The sequence below is a fragment of the Oncorhynchus mykiss genome, chromosome 31 (genome assembly GCF_013265735.2).
Source record: "Oncorhynchus mykiss isolate Arlee chromosome 31, USDA_OmykA_1.1, whole genome shotgun sequence".
Taxonomy (NCBI): Eukaryota; Metazoa; Chordata; class Actinopteri; order Salmoniformes; family Salmonidae; genus Oncorhynchus; species Oncorhynchus mykiss.
In genome coordinates, this window is record NC_050571.1 from 28,025,280 (window position 1) to 28,045,077 (window position 19,798).

Here is a 19,798-nt window from a genome sequence, read left to right on the forward strand (position 1 = left end):
GAGATAGCCTGCAGAGTTCTGTCTTACTATCCAGGTCTGTACCCAAACAATTCGAGCTTCTACTTCTAAAAATTCACCTTTCCATAAACAAGTCTCTCACTGTTGCCGCTTGCTATAGACCACCCTCTGCCTGCATCCGTAATGGGTCTGCGGTCATCACTGTCAAACGCTCCCTAAAAAACTTCAGCGATCAGGCCTTTCTAAATGACTTGGCCCGGGTATCCTGGAAGGATATTGACCTCATGGCATCAGTAGAGGATGCCTGGATATTCTTTAAAAGTGCCTTCCTCACCATCTTAAATAAGCATGCCCCATTCCAAAAAATTAGAACCAGGAACAGATATAGCCTTTGGTTCACTCCAGACCTGACTGCCCTTGACCAGCACAAAAACATCCTGTGGCGTACTGCATTAGCATCGAATAGCCCCTGTCAAATGCAACTTTTCAGGGAAGTTAGGAACCAATATACACAGGCAGTTAGGAAAGCAAAGGCTAGGTTTTTCAAACATAAATTTGCATCCTTTAGCACAAACTCAAAAAAGATCTGGGACACTGTAAAGTCCATGGAGAATAAGAGCACCTCCTCTCAGCTGCCCACTGCACTGAGGCTAGGAAACATGGTCACCACCAATAAATCCAAGATAATTGAGAATTTCACAAAAAAAAAAATATACAAATTCTGGACCCTCTCTCTAAAATTATCATCCAAAAATGTTGCAACCCATCATCTGACATTCCCAAAGATTGGTAAACTGCCACGGTCATCCCCCTCTTCAAAAGGGGGAGACACTCTAGACCCAAAACTGCTACAGACATATCTATCCTACACTGCCTTTCTAAGGTCTTCGATAGCCAAGTTAACAAAGATTACCAACCATTTCGAATCCTACCGTACCTTCTCTGCTATGCAATCTGGTTTCAGAGCTAGTCATGGGTGCACCTCAACCACGCTCAAGGTCCTAAACGATATCATAATCGCCATCGATAAGAGACAATACTGCGCAGCCGTATTCGTCGACCTGGCCAAGGCTTTCGACTCTGTCAATCACCACATTCTTATCGGCAGACTCAACAGCCTTGGTTTCTCAAATGACTGCCTCGCCTGGTTCACCAACTACTTCTCTGATAGAGTTCAGTGTGCCAAATCGGAGGGCCTGTTGTCCGGACCTCTGGCAGGCTCTATGGGGGTGCCACAGGGTTCAATTCTCGAGCTGACTCTCTTCTCTGTATATATCAAGGATGTCGCTCTTGCTGCTAGTGATTCTCTGATCCACCTCTATGCAGACGACACAATTCTGTATACTTCTGGCCCTTCTTTGGATACTGTGTTAACTAACATCCAGACGAGCTTCAATGCCATACAACTCTCCTTCTGTGGCCTCCAACTGCTCTTAAATGCAAATAAAACTATAAAACGAAATGCATGCTCTCCAACCGATCGCTGCCCGCACCTGCCCGCCCGTCCAGCATCACTACTCTGGACGGTTCTGACTTAGAATATGTGGACAACTACAAATACCTAGGTGTCTGGTTAGACTGAAAACTCTCCTTCCAAACTCACATTAAGCTTCTCCAATCCTAAATTAAATCTCGACCCGGCTTCCTATTTCGCAACAAAGCATCCTTTACTCACGCAGCCAAACATACACTCATAAAACTGACTACCTCACCCTCAACATGATCAAGACAAAGGAGATGATTGTGGACTACAGGAAAAAGAGGACTGAGCACACCCCCATTCTCCTCGACAGGGCTGCAGTGGAGCAGGTTGAGAGCTTCAAGTTCCTTGGTGTCCACATCACCAACAAACTAACATGGTCCAAGCATACCATGACAGTCGTTAAGCGGACACGACAAAACCTATCCCCCCTCGGGAGACTGAAAAGATTTGGCATGGGTCTACAGATCCTCAAAAAGTTCTATAGTTGCACCAGAGAGCATCCTGACTGTTTGCATCACTGCCTGGTATGGCAATTGCTCGGCCTCCGACTGCAAGGCACTACAGAGGGTAGTGCGAACGGCCCAGTACATCACTGGGGCCAAGCTTCCTGCCATCCAGGACCTCTATACCAGGCGGTGTCAGAGGAAGGCTATAAAAATTGTCAAAGACTCCAGCCACCCTAGTCAAAGACTGTTTTCTCTGTTGCCGCACGGCAAGCAGTACCGGAGCGCCAAGTCTAGGTCCAAGAGGCTTCTAAACAGCTTCTACCCCAAGCCATAAGACTCCTGAACATATAGTCAAATGGCTACTCAGACTACTTGCATTGCCCCCCCCCCCTCCCCACTGCCAATCTGTTTTCATCTATGCATAGTCACTTTAACTCTACCTACATGTACATACTACCTCAACTAACCAGTGCCCCCGCCCATTGACTCTGTACCGGCACACCCCTATATATATTGTCATTTTTCACTGCTGCCCTGTAATTACTTGTTCCTTTTATCTCTTATTCTTATCAGTATTTTTTTTAACTGAACTGTTAGGGGCTTGTAAGTAAGCATTTCACTGTAAGGTCTACACCTGTTGTATTCGGCGCATGTGACTAATACAATTTGATTACCAATGATAACAGGACAGCCGACATGGAGGTGAGGGCCCTGGTGTAGTGCCAGGAAAATAACCTCTAAACGTCAACAAGACAAAGAAACTGATCATGGACTTCAGGAGACAGTAGAGGAAGCCCACATCGACCGGGCCGCAGTGGAGAAGGTGAAAAGCTTCAAGTTCCTCAAGAGTACACGTCACTGACAATTTGAAATGGTCCACCCACACGCAGTGTGGTGAAGGCGGTGCAACAGCGCCTCTTCAACCTTTGGAAATTTGGCTTGGCCTCTAAGACCCTTACACACTTTTAGCAGCATTGAGAGCGTCCTGTCAGGCTGTATCATCACTTGGTACGGCAACTACACCACCCGCAACCGCTGGGCTCTCCAGAGGGTGGTGCGGTCTGCCCAGTTCATCACCAGGAGCACACTGCTTGCCCTCCAGGACACCTTCTGCACCCGATGTCACAGGAAGGCCAAAAATATCAAGGACATCAACCACCCGAGCAACAGCCTGTTCACCCCGCTATCATCCAGAAGGCGAGATCAGTACAAGTGCATTAAAGCTGGGAACGAGACTTAAAAACAGCTTCTACCTCAAGGCCATCATACTGTTAAATAGCCATCACTAGCCATCCACCCAGTACCCTGCCCTGAACTTAGTGACCGTCACTAGCCGGTTACCACCCGGTTGCTCAACACTGCACGTTAGAGGCTGCTGCCCTATGTACAGTGCATTCGGAAAGTATTCAGACCCCTTCCCCACATTTTCTTAAGTCACAGCCTTATTCTAAAATTGATAACACCACCCCCCCCCCCCTCCCTCCCTCAATACCCCATAATGACAAAGGGATAACAGGTTTTTAGAACTGTTTGCACATTTATTAAAAATAAAAACAGATACCTTATTTGCATAAGTATTCAGACCCTTTGCTATGAGACTCAAAAGGTGCACTCTGTTTCTAGGTGATCATCCTTGAGGTGTTTCTACAACTTGGAGTCCACTTGTGGTACATTTAATTGATTGGACATGATTTAGAAAGGCACACTCCTGTTTATATAAGGTCCCACAGTTGACAGTGCATTTCAGAGCAAGAACCAAGCCATAGAGGTCGAAGGGATTGTCCGTAGAACTCCGAAACAGGATTGTGTCGAGGCACAGACCTGGGGAAGGGTACCAAAACATATATGATATGTAGCATTGAAAGTCCCCAAGAACACAGAGCCCTCCGTCATTCTTAAATGGAAGAAGTTAGGAACCACCAAGACTCATCCTAGAGCTGGCCACCCAGGCAAACTGAGCAATTGGAGAAGGGCCTTGGTCAGGAGGGGTGACCAAGAACCCGATGGTCACTCTGACAGAACTCCGGAGTTCCGCTGTGCAAATGGGAGAACCTTCCAGAAGGACAAGCATCTCTGCAGCATTCCCCCATTCAGGATTTTATGGCAGAGTAGCCAGACGGAAGTCACTACCCAGTAAAAGACCCATGATCAGCCCGCTTGGAGTTTGCCAAAAGGCACATAAAGGACTCAGACCATGAGAAACAAGATTCTCTGGTCTGACGAAACCAAGATTTAACTCTGTATGCCAAGAGATATTCATGGGTTGCTTTTTACATTTTTGCCCGTATACTAATAACTGCCTATCAATTGCGAGGCATTGGAAAACCTCCCTGGTCTGTGGTTGAATCTTTTTGAAATTCACTGCTCAACTGTGTGGGGTACAGTAGATTACATAGTCATTTTTTAAAAATCATGTTAAGCACTTATTGCACACCGAGTCCATTCAACTACTTCTGAACTTATTTAGGCTTGCCATAAAAGGGTTGAATACTTATTGACTCAAGAAATTTCAGCTTTTAATATATATATATATATGATCCACTTTGACATTATTGGGTATTGTGTCGGCCAATGACAAAAACAATATAAATGTAATCCATTTTAAATTCGGGCTGTAATAACTAAAATGTAGAAAAAGTCAAGGGGTGTGAATAATTTCCAAATGCACTGTAAAGAGCACACTGAACCTTTGTGATCAAAGTCACATTGGTGCCTCTGACAGGCTGAATCGACAACTGGAGGCATATACAATACATTCCATTGATCAAGCAAATAGCTGGCTGTTTTTACATAAAACACTTCATTTATTGAGGTGTAAAAAGTGTGGAAGATAATTCAAGGGATTAAGTAGCCAGTAGACCTGACCTGCTTGTTTACAGCTGTACTAGGGTCAGACAGCATTTCTGTGTTGTTTAAGACACTGCGGAGCAGGTGCCAGATATGGCTTGGAAAACATCTCAATCCAGGGATGAGAAATGCATTGTACTCTGAATTGTCCCATTATCCCGACTGCTACTTCTTCCGGAAAACTGTCCTTTCCGTCCTCATGCTAGGTAGCAGAAGTTACAGCAGCCATTTTGGAATGGCAGTGTTAGCCAATCAGCTCCTTTGTTGTTCAACATGAAATACCATTCCAAAATGGCTGCTGTGGCTTCTTCTACTAAAACTAGCAGTGTTCAATCTCTGTGGTGTCTTAATTTACACAAGAATGCTGTCCAACCCTGTAAGCAAGCTGGTCAGATCGCCTGGCTAAGAATGAACACAATACACAGAATTGGCATATACAATGTGACAGAGCTTAGTTAAAACAAAAATACAATTTCAACAGAAGATTACTGTTGGTCTAACCAGCAAAGGAGAACAGAGATTTGGGGAGTTATTTACGGAGAATAAATGAAGGGGAAACCTAAATACTTCAGCACCTGTTCCTCCACCCACCCTGGGATCCTAAATAACTATAGAACAAATGTTTTTTTAAATGCTAAGACCATCAACTGCTGGTAAATGTGACTGCCTAGGCCAGTCAACCCACTACATTCGGATCACTGGTCCATATTTCTCAAACCCCAAACCCGACTGCAGCCGAGTCAAATTTGTCACACAGGACCTTATCCCCTCTTCCACTTCCTCTATCTGTTTGTCTGTACTAATTTACAGGCTGTAGAACTTAAGGCTCCTGTCCATTCCCGCGGAGGAAAGGAACTGAGCATTGTCTCCAAACGCCACGCCGGTCACAAGGCCAGAGTGATCTGGAAAACGAGGGAAGACAGACATGATTAAAGATGGAAAAAGAGCGACATGAAGGTGACTACTGTAAAATGTGGCATGCCCATATGACACAGCTTTTCCTAACCATGTGTACAATATGAATGAGTTGTTATCACTGGTGAGCAATCAAGGTCAGGTGAAGGTTGAATGTGGATATAAAATGTAAGAGGCTATGAATGTTTCTTACCGCTGAAGTTTAGGACCTCCGACCACTGCTTGCAGATGTACACCCTGATGTCAGATCCACCCACAGCCAAGTACGTACCACTCTGATCAAACACCAGAGACTTAACCTGAGAGAGAGAGAGAAAGGTTCCACTGAAAAACTCCACAAGAAATAACTATGTTATTCGCAGTAAATTAATTAGCCATATCTGGCCGACAGATGGGGAATACTGTGGCTAGCAGACTGCACGGTCGCTCATTCTCACTTCGTAGTTGTTGTCCAGGGCGATGGTCTTGAAGTTCTTCAGTTTCCTCAGATCCCACAACTTCACAGAGCTGTCCTGGGCACCTGGAGCAGAGAGGGAGAGACTGGGTCAGGTCATGAGAAATACATCACACTGTTTTGTCATTACATTTTAGATTGAATTGATAAACAAAGGGCTTTATTGGCATGGGAAACATGTTTACATTGCCAAAGCAAGTGAAATAGATAAGTGAAATGAACTAATCAGAAATTAACAGCAGACATTACACCTACAAGTTTAAAAGGAATATAGACATTATGGCTGTGTACAGTGTTGTAACAATGTGCAAATAGTTAAGAGTACAATCTATTGGCTCGGTGGTTCGAGAGACTGACCTGTGGCCAGGTAGTATCCGTTCTCAGAGAAGGCGATGGAGGTGACGGGACCAGAGTGGCCGGGGAAGTTGGCCACGTTGGTGCGCTCCTTCAGATCCCAGATCTTGATTTGGGAGTCAGCTGTTCCCGTCCCAAAAATCAGACCGTCAGGGTGGAACTGAGCACAAGTCAGAGCTGGGGAGAAGGGGGGATAAATATGTGACACAGGGAAAACCGGAACCCAGTTTCCGTATTGTGTCGAGCACAAACACACTTACCAACACCAGCAGCCTCATCAGTGACTTTGGTAAGGACTCTGCCAGTTTGGATGTCAGAGAAGGCCCAGTACTGAGAGAGAGAGAGAGAGAGTATTAACGCACACCCAGACGTGCCAACTTTTTAGAGTACCAGACGCATGCGGCAAATTGGAAATTCAAATCGCACGCCTAGCAAGTGCCGAATTGGGGTTCTTTCCCTAGCACAAATTGTGCACGCACTGTTTGTGTGTCTGATCACAATTATAATCAACACTAAAAGCAAAATCATTTTGAAAATAAAAACAAATGATCGGGTCGACACAGACCGCAAACTGGCTACACAAAGCTTAAGTAGTAGGCCACGGCAAAGGGAATCTGACCGCGGTTCGCTAGGCCACGGCAAAGGGAATCTGACCGCGGTTCGCTAGGCCACGGCAAAGGGAATCTGACCGCGGTTCGCTAGGCCACGGCAAAGGGAATCTGACCGCGGTTCGCTAGGCCACGGCAAAGGGAATCTGACCGCGGTTCGCTAGGCCACGGCAAAGGGAATCTGACCGCGGTTCGCTAGTCCACGTCAAAGGGAATCTGACGTGCCAACTTTTTGGAGTACCAGACGTTAGAGTACAATCTATTGGCTCGGTGGTTGGAGAGACTGACCTGTGGCCAGGTAGTATCCGTTCTCAGAGAAGGCGAAGGAGGTGACGGTTCACTAGGCCACGGCAAAGGGAATCTGACCGCGGTTCACTAGGCCACGGCAAAGGGAATCTGAACGCTGTTCGCTACAAGAGTCCTCGGTTTCAGCCATTGGATTTCTTTGCAGCGCATAGATCATTTCAGATTTTCGAAATTGATAGAATCTCAAATCTAGTGCCAAGGCATTGTAGAAGCATTGCCTCTATAGCCAACACCACACCTTCATTGTGCAGTCTTCTAAACTCCCCACTCCATCTATCTCTCTCTATATATTTTTTTTTTGCCCTTTTTATCCCCAATTTCGTGGTATCCAATTGTTTTTAGTAGCTACTATCTTGTCTCATCGCCACAACTCCCGTACGGGCTCGGGAGAGACGAAGGTTAAAATTCATGCGTCCTCCGATACACAACCCAACCATGCCGCACTGCTTCTTAACCTCTTGAAACTCTGGGGGCAGTATTTCATTTTTGGATGAAAAACGCTCCCGTTTTAAACAAGATATTTTGTCACGAAAAGATGCTCGACTATGCATATAATTGACAGCTTTGGAAAGAAAACACTGACGTTTCCAAAACCGCAAAGATATTGTCTGTGAGTGCCACAGAACTAATGCTACAGGCGAAACCAAGATGAAATTTCATACAGGAAGTGCGCCAGATTTTGAATGCGCTGTGTTCCAATGTCTCCTTATATGGCTGTGAATGCGCCAGGAATGAGCCTACACTTTCTGTCGTTTTCCCAAAGTGTCTGCAGCATTGTGACATATTTGTAGGCATATCATTGGAAAATTGACCATTAGAGACTACATTTACCAGGTGTCCGCTCTGTGTCCTCCGTTGAAACTATTGCGTAATCTCCAGGTGCGTGCATCTTTCCATTTGGTTCAGAGGAGAAACCAAACTGCCACGAGTGATTTATCATCGAGTAGATATGTGAAAAACACCTTGAGGATTGATTCTAAACAACGTTTGCCATGTTTCTGTCGATATTATGGAGTTAATTTGGAAAAAAGTTTGGCGTTGTAATGACTGAATTTTCGTTTTTTTTCCTTAGCCAAACGTGATGAACAAAACAGAGCGATTTCTCCTAGACAAATAATATTTTTGGAAAAACTGAACATTTGCTATCTAACTGAGTCTCCTCATTGAAAACATCCGAAGTTCTTCAAAGGTAAATCATTTTATTTGAATGCTTTTCTTGTTTTTGTGAAAATGTTGCTTGCTAGGCTTAATGCTATGCTAGCTATCAATACTCTTACACAAATGCTTGTGTAGCTATAGTTGAAAAGCATTTTTTGAAAATCTGAGATGGCCGTGTTGTTAACAAAAGGCTAAGCTTGTGAGCCAATATATTTATTTCATTTGCGATTTTCATGAATACGTTGCGTTATGGTAATGAGCTTGAGGCTATAATTACGCTCCCGGATACGGGATTGCTCGTCGCAACAGGTACACAGCGCGCATCCAACCCGGAAGCCAGTCCGGGTTGAAAACAGGAAACATCATGCACCTGGGAACCTTGGTTAGCACGCACTGAGCCCGGCCCACCACAGGAGTCGCCGGTGCGCGATGAGACAAGATTATCCCTACCGGCCAAACCCTCCCTAACCCGGACGACGCTAGGTTACGACAGAGCCTGGAACCCAGAGTCTCTGATGGCACAGCCGGCGCTGCAGTACCACTGCGCCACCCGGGAGGCCCCAGATGTTTATATTCGATTATACTTCTGTAATGCTTTTTGTGGAGCGGATCATAATTACAGTTACAGTCTCAGGTTGCGTGATCCTCGCAATGTTAGGTGGAAAATACAACTAATGAGACGCAGAATGAAATGTGTATCACACTCGCACAAATGAGACCAGTTATTTTTCGTATTTGCATTTAATTTCTTTCACTAGCAAATGCAAGTGAACTGCTGGCACTTTAGAGCCCACTGAATGCCCATCTTAGGGTCGCTAACGTTAGCTTGAAACAATTAGTGTTTACCTTTCTGCAACACACAGTCGAAAATAGATTTGTCCATGTGTTTATGTACAGCTGACAGTCGGCAAACTCAACATCACAACAAACAGGAAGATGGGCAGACATGTCCAATAATGATGTATTAATCATCATGTCCGTTGACACAAACTCCGTACCTGTCTGTGTGTTGCATCTCGAGAATCAGGATGTTAGATTTACTTTATTACAATGTAAAAAATAGCAATAACAAACAGGAACTATTCATTTCTGCGTACTTTTAACTCTGATCTCGTACATGGACAGAGAATTGCGTTGGTACGCAAAACGCGTGCATGTTGGCCGGTCTGCACATCCACCAACAGAGGTGCCATCATTTACTATTGACAACAGTACAGCTGGTGCATTCAATACGGTGGGGTCGGGTGCTGGGACATTCAATACGGTGGGGTCGGGTGCTGGTGCATTCAATACTGTGGGGTCGGGTGCTGGGACATTCAATACGGTGGGGTCGGGTGCTGGTGCATTCAATACGGTGGGGTCGGGTGCTGGGACATTCAATACGGTGGGGTCGGGTGCTGGGACATTCAATACGGTGGGGTCGGGTGCTGGGACATTCAATACGGTGGGGTCGGGTGCTGGGACATTCAATACGGTGGGGTCGGGTGCTGGGACATTCAATACGGTGGGGTCGGGTGCTGGGACATTCAATACGGTGGGGTCGGGTGCTGGGACATTCAATACGGTGGGGTCGGGTGCTGGGACATTCAATACGGTGGGGTCGGGTGCTGGGACATTCAATACGGTGGGGTCGGGTGCTGGGACATTCAATACGGTGGGGTCGGGTGCTGGGACATTCAATACGGTGGGGTCGGGTGCTGGGACATTCAATACGGTGGGGTCGGGTGCTGGGACATTCAATACGGTGGGGTCGGGTGCTGGGACATTCAATACGGTGGGGTCGGGTGCTGGGACATTCAATACGGTGGGGTCGGGTGCTGGGACATTCAATACGGTGGGGTCGGGTGCTGGGACATTCAATACGGTGGGGTCGGGTGCTGGGACATTCAATACGGTGGGGTCGGGTGCTGGGACATTCAATACGGTGGGGTCGGGTGCTGGGACATTCAATACGGTGGGGTCGGGTGCTGGGACATTCAATACGGTGGGGTCGGGTGCTGGGACATTCAATACGGTGGGGTCGGGTGCTGGGACATTCAATACGGTGGGGTCGGGTGCTGGGACATTCAATACGGTGGGGTCGGGTGCTGGGACATTCAATACGGTGGGGTCGGGTGCTGGGACATTCAATACGGTGGGGTCGGGTGCTGGGACATTCAATACGGTGGGGTCGGGTGCTGGGACATTCAATACGGTGGGGTCGGGTGCTGGGACATTCAATACGGTGGGGTCGGGTGCTGGGACATTCAATACGGTGGGGTCGGGTGCTGGGACATTCAATACGGTGGGGTCGGGTGCTGGGACATTCAATACGGTGGGGTCGGGTGCTGGGACATTCAATACGGTGGGGTCGGGTGCTGGGACATTCAATACGGTGGGGTCGGGTGCTGGGACAATACGGGGGACTGACCTGGTCCTCGGAGGAGCTAAGCAGGTAGTCTCCGGTGGCGTGAAGTGACAGCCCGGTCACGCTCGCCTCGTGAGCTCTCACCACCTGGACACAGTTGCCCCCGGTAACAGACCACACCCGGATGGTGCTGTCTGGAGAGGCAGAGAACACCACCGACTAGAGAGGAAAGAAAGACAGAAAATGTAAATAAATTAAATAGTGTGGAAGGAAATTAGGCAAGTTAGTTGGTGCAGGTTACAAACTAGAACACAGCACATGTTCAACCAGGTACACCGATCAAGTAAACTCCTTTACTTAGAATTTCACTGTATGCCCAATGAGGTTCTCTTAGATCCTATGTTCTAGAAGTTCCACCCAAGACAGGTGTATAGACACATATTGTTACCTGGGAGGGGTGGTAGATGACAGAGGTGACCTTCTTGGTGTGACCCTTGAGGGTGGCGATGATCTGCTCCTCCTTCTTATCAAACACAACCACGTTCTTATCAGCCCCTCCTGGCAACACAGAATACAGTCATCATGTACACTGTTTAGATATGCAAGAGGAGGGGGGGGATTAAAAATATATATTTTTAAAGAGGGTGTTTACCAGTGAGTACTTTGTTAGTATCTGAAGGACAGAGGTCCATACACAGGATTCCTGGGACACTGGCACTATGAAGACCCTGAGAGATTCAAAAGAACAGACAGTTCAGGGCAACCTTGGATAGTACTCAGCAGCTCAGTCAGTCCAACTACAGGTTATTAGACAGACAGTAGTACTCACAGCGTGGGAAGCCACTTGTCGGTACTTGCTCAGATCCTCAGCCCTGACCAGTTCCTCTGGCACAGTCTTGCCTCTCTGGTTAGGGAGTGAGAAGGGAGGAGTGACCAAACAAAGGACTACAGGAGAGGGTATATTAAAAGATTGAGTGGTTTGATCACCCATCTGTGCAATCCTACAACGCATGAGACAACTTCCTGAATTAAAATCTGACCTTCTTTCGCTCTGTGGTAAGAACGGTGGCCTTATCTTGGAGCTGAAAACAGAGCAGCAGAGAAGCAAGAAAGATGTTAATAATCACAATTCAATTAATAACAAATCCATTCCCTTATTGGGAGGGTCACAGTGATGAGAACACACATCACAGGGGATTAGGAGAGGGGTAAAAATATCTTACCTTCTGGATGATCTCTGGGTTCATTCCCACCTGCTCACTAACCTCCATGGGCTCCCCACCTGCACCCTGCGAGAGGCAAACCAACACAGAGAAGACGAGTTAGAAAAGAGAAACAGCATGTATCCTCAGTCTCTGATGGACAGGAATCCTGTTTGATGGATGGGAATCTTGGTCAATCACTCACCCCAGTGGCTGGCTGAGAGGCAGGCATAGCCTGAGGGGCGACCAATCCGGCTTGGGGCTTCAGTGTGGCCAGGGCTGTAGAATGGGAGAATGGGAACAGAGTAAGCATTGACCTTCACAGGTCAGTGAAGAGAAGATGAGGGAGAAAAATAACTTCAGCCTATAGAGAACCCCACCAAGGCTCCCGTGGCTCTCTCTTACCCTCTCTGGCTGCAGTGACTTCCTTGGTGAGACGGGCGATGACTCTGCAGGCTGCGTCATGCTGGTAGAGGGCGTGAGAGAGCTCCTGGCGAGTCGTCTGCAGCTGCTGCCTCAGAGTGAAACTGTGGAGCATCACCGCATCCTTGAAAGAGAGAGGGGAAAGACATCGAGGGAGAGACTCAACACGACTGAGGAACAGTACTTGGCTGTAACACTGTCCACAGTCAGACCACAAACTACAGACGATCTAGACACTCACCCACTCATCTTGCAGAGACTTGAGTATGGCAGGAATACTGGTAGCGGAGGCAGCCTTTGGTCGGATAGGATGAGACACTGGGCACAGAAGGGCAGCAAAAACAATGATTTCAAATAAAAAAAAACTAAATATTTGAAAACACAACCAACTTAGTTATCCTTGGGCCTAAACTACAATCAGTACACGTTTGATGTGATTGACCCTACACGATTACGTTAACCGTCTACTCCTGCCCTCTGTTTACCTTTAATATCGATAAGTTGCTCCTCGGACAGTGGTTGGCCGTTCATGGGGTCAACGCCATTCTCCGCGATGAACTTCTCGATCAGTCGGCGCTCGAACACCTGGTTGGACACCGGGGACACGCAGGGATGCTCCGGGACCTCATTGGAAACTGAGTAGGGGAGGAATATTAAAGCAACGTGGCCTCAGAGCATTCCATATTATTCTGTACACTCAAATGTATACGTTAAGTATGGTAGTTTCAAAACGTAATGTTACAAATTTGCAAAACGTAGGATATGTTACGATGTATCTTTCGCTAGCTAGGCAGCTAATGCTAACGTTAGCTAGCTCTAGAGGTTAAGATTAAAGGGTTAGCTAACATAGTAAGTAGTTGCAAAATAGATAAACAGTAGTAAGTTGCTAAAATGTTTAAGTTGTCCGTGATGAGATTCGAAAACACAACATTTTGGTTGCTTAACGTTTGCGTATTCAAATTTCAAAACTAACATAACATAACTAATTTGAGAGTCCCGGATGTACGTTTACTATGTCACGTCTAGTCTATGAGACTAGTCTGAGTAAGTGGATAGTAGTTTTAATTTCATGAATAGATCCAATACTTTTACGGTTAACTAATATAGCTAAATAGTAAGCCACCATGAATAATACCATGTTGTGACAGATTAATCAGCTACAAGCAAACGTTAGCTTCCTAGCGTTGCACACTGTTAGCTAGCCAATGCTAACGTTAGCCATTTATCGACAAGCATGTCAACTTACTTGCGCAAACCAAAGACATCTTTCAAGTGCACGTCCCTCCACAGCCAAGCAAGAACCGTTGGTGTTACTTTGATGGCAAACTATCTAGAAATGTTTTGCCTAAAAGGCAACTAACGTTATTGTGCCTACTTTACTTTTGGTCCAATGTTGCACGCTGGCGTTTCATTGCCGCTTCAAAAACATTGCATGCTGGGATAGTATCAGTTCTCCAACGCGGGCTCTTCATCGTTTTGTTTTCAGCTCATTCAAACAGTAATATAAAATCACCGCCCCCTACCGTCATTAAACTCGTTTTATTTTCTTCGTCAACATAACATTATTTGACTCACATACCAATGATACGTTAATAATACACAAGAAAACATTGGGAAAGTAGGATGTGAAAATCATATATTGACACACTTTCAGATTGATGCCAATAAAGAATAAATACAATGTAAATACCTGGTGAAAATAAGTCATATACTCATATGGATGCCATTTTATAGAAATCACTCAGTTTCTTACTTAACGATATGTTATCTAAAAAAGATAAATTGGTTATTATTGTGTTCATTCATTGAATTTAATAGTAGGTAACACATGCAGTTAGCTATGCTTTTAGATTGAGGCCATTCCCTTATCAATCTACTACAAAATCTTCCAATTCCTTCTCTTCTTTAATCTTGCCTCAATTAAACACATTACAGTAAATATACAGACATCTATGGTTAAAATGTGTCATCCTGAGGGTTCGAGGTAGGTAGCAGCAAAGTAATTGTCGGGTTGAGTTCTAGGAAGATTAACTGTCCAGGTGTACAAATTAATGATATTCCAAATGCAGGATATTGCTCATCTCATGCTTAAAAAGAACAATAATGAAATGATCATACATACATCATATGAAGTAATACTCAATACTCAAACAGGAAGGCACTTTGAGTATTGAGTATTAGGCACTATAGTGACAAAATTCAGCCATGAACAGTAATATCTATATATATATATATATATATGATCATATCTCCCTCCACTATTTTCAATCCTCTCTTTCTTTACCTGTGTTCACTCTTCTTCTCTGTGCTTTTATAAGAAGTTGAGTTTGTCAGAAGTATAGATGCTGCAAGTCTCCGAGGTATCCGTGTCCAGTGGAAGTGTGGAGAAGTAGTCTTCTGCTTTCCTCCATCTCTCCTCGACTCCCTCTTTCTTGATCCGGAACTGAAAACAGTCTTCAGATGTATGGAGGCAGTCAGAGGCGCCTGCGACAGAAAAGGAGATCACCCTCTCACTGCCAGCAGTCTCCTGAGGAGAGAGAGTCAATGATAAAAATAAAGAATAGAATATACCTGTCTATTGTGAGACAGAATATAGAAATCACAGAATGTATTTACCTCTCTACTGGGATAGTGAGTAGTGGCAGTCTCAACACTAAGTCTGTCTGTCTCCTGTTGTCTCCCAGTCCTCACTGGCTCAGGGGAGGGCTGTGGTGCACTGTCCACTACAAGTGGTGCGCTGTCCACAACAGGAGTGTAACCCTGAAACAGACACACGTAACATAGAAATTAAGAAAAGGTAAAAAGAAAAACATAAGACTGAGCCTACATTTACAACTTCACCGTCTACCTACAGAATGTGTGGGTCTGGGGCTCCATATTTTTGGCGTTCCAATCTGCTGTGAATGACCGTAAAAACCATAGGGCTGGGGGCTGGGCGGACTGTAGTCCTGCAGGCGACATAAATAAAACAACTATGTAAATATCACAACCACTACACTGAGTATTCCAAACTTTAGGAACACATTCCTAATATTGAGTTGTATATTCAGCATAGACACACAGGGGAACACACAGGAAGACAAACATAAACCATTCACAGATAAGCTGTATGTGACCCTTGACCCAATTTAAATATGGAAGGAACTGATGCCTGAAGAAATTGAGACTGGCGCAAAGGACTGGATCTATTTTTACTGACACTCACTTCAGAATGCGATAAGATCATACAGTTGAAATAGATGGACAACATAGTACCATGGCAACAGGCTCACAGCATTGCGCACACACAAACCCTGGAATAACCCCACCATATTGCTTCTACCTTCCAAGCTCACACATAACTCTCACTCTCCAGCGGTCACCTGGACATTGCCTCTTGGCGGGTTAGCTGCGGGTGTGTGGTGACCTCTTAGGCCATTGATGATCATAGTGAGGCTGCAGTTAGGGTAGCGCTTCATAAACAGGATGAAACCAGCCAAAGTCACAAACATGCCAGAAGGGACGCTGATGGACTTGAGGACCGCTCTCCATCTAGCAGTCTTATCTGGAGAAAAAAAAAATAAAGAATTGGTAGAGCCATAGATACAAAGGGTGTGTGAAATAAAATAAATTAAGGGAAAGGGGGGATACCTAGCCAGTTGCACATCTGAATGCATTTAACCGAAATGTGACTTCCGCATTTAACCCAACCCCTCTGAATCAGAGAGGAAGAGCTCTGCATCACGTAAAGGGAAAAGCTGTTGCTCACACACACACACGATCACTGTCTCTCACCGACCACATGGAGAACAGTAGACGACACCAGGTTGCCGTCCTGATCTCGAATCTCATACATCCCATCATGCTTTGCACTCAGCCTGGTGATGACCACCTCGTTGACAGTCCTATTTCTCCCCAGAGAGATGAGGCCCCAGTACCGGGAGTCCTGATCCACAATATGCCCGTCCCTGATCAGCTGCACGGGGCGGGAGTACCGGGAGTCAAGGGGAACATTGGAGGGGTTGGACGGGTGCAGGGAGGGGGTAAAAATGAGGTGGACATGAGGGACAGGGAGAAACAGGGGAAGGTTTAGCGACTCCTTGAAGTAGCGGGTGACATTGAAGGTGTGCCCTGCACCCACACAGGTGATAATGAGGAGCGAGAAAGAGAGTATGGGAAAGAGTGGAGAGGAATGAGGATGGTGAGGGACATCCAGATGAAAGAAAGAATCAGATAGATACAAGCATTAAGTGTCAGTTTGGACAATTTATCAGACTGCTCTAAAAACTGATATCGCTTTCTCATCTCCACCGCTCTCTTAACCCTCCGTCTAGATATTTTTGATATTTCCAGTGCTCACCATTGACAGTGAGTTTGCTGCGGGAGATTACTTTCCCATTCTCGTCTCTGAGGGTGTAGTTTCCCTGGTCTGCCTGGGTCACCCTCTCTGCCACCCAGACCCTCCCGTCCGACCCCAGCCTCCCCCGGCCCGCCTCACTGGTCTCGAGGTCTGTCCGGTTCCACAGTACCACCGGCTGGGAATCAGGGGGGGAGCCCTGGGGTGAAAACTCCAGCAGGGAGCCATCTTTAGGGATGTTGTGCTGAAAAGTCTCCCCATAGCCCCGTCTGAAAGTTTTTATACATTCTGAGAAAGGGAGAAAGAGAGAGAGATGACATTGAGTTATAAAATGTTTCAAATGTCATACAATCAATTTCCACAGATATAATTAATCATTATATAGTATTATAGAGAAAGAAACATGCAGTAGAAAAAAATTGAGAGAAAGAGGTGGTGAGCGGTAGTCCCTGAGGCTGAGTAGTACCTGAGACAGTGAGGCGAACGGTCTCATCTGTGAATCCAGAGGACAGCTTGATAGAGTAGAGTCCCTGGTCACCGTGTGTGACGTCCTTCAACAGCAATGTCCTATCTTTGGTCCACTCAAACCGCGGGTCCTTTAACTACAAGACACAATAGCAATGCTTAGCATACAGGAACCCGCTGTACACATGCTGTACACACACTACTGTACCTACATTGTTATTCTCCAGGAGCACTTTTCTTGGTCCTGGAGGGTAGCTGGGGGTAAAGGTCACAATCCTTGACCCTGAGTAGACCGGCAGGCGGAACTCTTGTCCAGAACACACTATCTGGAAGTCTTCATTCCAGCCTGAAAAAGAGAGGGACAAATAGAGGGAGGCAGAATGACATGTAGCACATTGATAGGAAATGAAATGATCAAAATAAAAAAACGTGAATTTTTACAAATCCATGTGTGACTGAGGTTTGAAAAACAACCACAGCGATACTGACAAAGAAAAGCTACAGGGAGAGAGAGAGATGGGAAACCAATTCTTCCAACATATTACTACTGTAAAGTAAATCACTGGTTGAACAGCCATCTACGACTGGAACCAACAGCTATAATACTAAAATGTCAACAACAAACAACTCACCCAAAGAGACAGGGATGCTGAGAAGGGCACTCAGTAGGATAGAGAGGTGCATTTTCTGAGGACAGACACAAGACAGCTGTAGAGACACACCCACTGGGTCAGAGTTTAACTGTATAGCAGGTTCTAATTACATCTCACTTCTATCCTTCAAAAAACAGCCTACTTCATAATCTATGGAAGATTTGTTATACATATTTTAACATAGTGTAATATGTGTTAGACAGTGGACAGAAAATTCGTTGTGCAATACAATAGGCTAACAGTACGGTATTCCAACAATTAATCCAGTGCATGATGAACATTTACAACTAGGCTACAGAAAACAAGAATAGGATTGTCCATGATTCATGGCCCATGAAACATTGTTTCATCACTGCTCTCCTTTTCGACAGTGAAGTTTATCGAAGAACATCACCAAGGTGACTTGGTCCACAGAGCTAGTGGACTACTGTACAGTCAGTTGAACACTACAATTGTCATTCACCCCACTCCTCACAATTACCGAGCCAGCAAACACCGTTCACCATCAATCAACTACACAAGGGGGTGCTAAAAGTCTATCTTTAGAATGTTGCACTGCTAATTTCACACGACCTGTGATGCTGATATTTTTCGCTGATTATTGGCAGAGTATTAGGCTATTATCGACTACATTAAACTAATGCACTACGACAAAATATTTTCCAGTAAGCTACTTATTGGAGCAATTTCTTAGAATCAACATTGAATAAAATGCAGATGTATTAGATGCCTATATTTGCACTCACCTATGCACGACGGCAAAATATACAGTGCTAATATTTAATATTATTGTTTTGCAAGCCCATGTAGTGAATGAGCCAAGCAGCGTAAACCTAATTAACTGCGTATTCTTTGGAGAGGTTCTTCTTCTCTGGTATCATGGCATTTGCAACAAATGGTGGATATGCATGTCGCCACCTACTGTACGCCTGGATAATACGATCCCTAAAAATGGAAAATGCGGTGTAAAAATATTCATACCAACGATCAAAAATCAAATGAAACTAATGAAAATCAATCTGCTTTACTCCCTACACAGCCTCAAAAGGAGCCTGGGAGGTCGTGAGTGAGGTTGTTTCCTATGCTGCTACTTGTTCTTAGGTTAGCGTTCCAGGTCGTCTTTTTAAAATCAGATTTCACACAAGGACTGGAATGTTGCAGTGGGCACTCATTAATCGCAATCTTCTAATGCAACTAGAAAATTATGACCTGGAACGCGATCAAGGTGCTGCGCAGATTATCATAAATCACCCCAATTTGCAGATAGTGGGTTTATGAAATTATATACAGCACAGGCAGGAATGTAGCCAACCGGAATGTCTCTACTAGGCTACAGTCTAGGGAAGTTTCAAGGCTCTGTCGACTTTCTGGGCCTTTTCTAATTTGGGAAAAAAAAGTCGGTCCTCCGCTCTTTCTCCTCTATCCTCTCTCCCCCTGACCCGGAAACAGATGAGTGATCGAGGTCGAGCCTCACCCTCTTCAACATATATATCAACAAATTGGAGAGGGCACTAGAACAGTCTGCAGCACCTGGCCTCACCCTACTAGAATCTGAAGTCAAATGTCTACTGTTTGCTGATGATCTGGTGCTTCTGTCCCCAACCAAGGAGGTCCTACAGCAGAACCTAGATCTTCTACACAGATTATGTCAGACCTGGGCCCTGACAGTATTTTTTTTTTTTTAAGTCCAGTTGCCAGGACCACAAATACAAATTCCATCTATACACCGTTGCCCTAGAGCACACAAAAACCTATACATACTGTACCACGGCCTAAACATCAGCGCCACAGGTAAATTTCCACAAAGCTGTGAACGATCTTCTATTCCCTAACCTTCCATAAC

At 45.4% G+C, this 19,798-nt stretch overlaps 1 protein-coding gene across 5 annotated transcripts; it reads right to left on the reverse strand.

Moving 5' to 3' along the window:
* Positions 1-4,668: 4,668 nt before the first annotated feature.
* On the reverse strand, positions 4,669-19,380 carry LOC110504917 (pre-mRNA-processing factor 19). Of its 5 annotated transcripts, none has more exons than XM_036969742.1 (16): positions 14,786-14,901; positions 12,987-13,136; positions 12,743-12,819; positions 12,484-12,625; positions 12,284-12,357; positions 12,100-12,165; positions 11,917-11,958; positions 11,706-11,780; positions 11,529-11,604; positions 11,325-11,434; positions 10,940-11,095; positions 6,718-6,787; positions 6,461-6,634; positions 6,087-6,169; positions 5,843-5,948; positions 4,669-5,636 (listed from the first exon to the last, which is right to left on the reverse strand). In XM_036969742.1, the coding sequence occupies exons 2-16, from the start codon at positions 13,030-13,032 to the stop codon at positions 5,539-5,541; spliced, it is 1,395 nt and encodes a 464-aa protein (XP_036825637.1). In that variant the 5' UTR covers positions 13,033-13,136; positions 14,786-14,901; the 3' UTR covers positions 4,669-5,538. The 5 variants fall into 5 exon arrangements, with proteins under 5 accessions (XP_036825637.1, XP_021439464.1, XP_036825635.1 ...); XM_021583789.2 differs by lacking the exon at positions 14,786-14,901 and adding an exon at positions 13,748-13,951; XM_036969740.1 differs by lacking the exons at positions 4,669-5,636; positions 5,843-5,948; positions 6,087-6,169; ... (9 more) ...; positions 12,484-12,625; positions 12,743-12,819 and adding exons at positions 15,118-15,261; positions 15,354-15,449; positions 15,864-16,045; ... (4 more) ...; positions 17,935-17,989; positions 18,702-19,380 and having other exon boundaries at positions 13,002-13,136; positions 14,786-15,028.
* Positions 19,381-19,798: the final 418 nt, after the last annotated feature.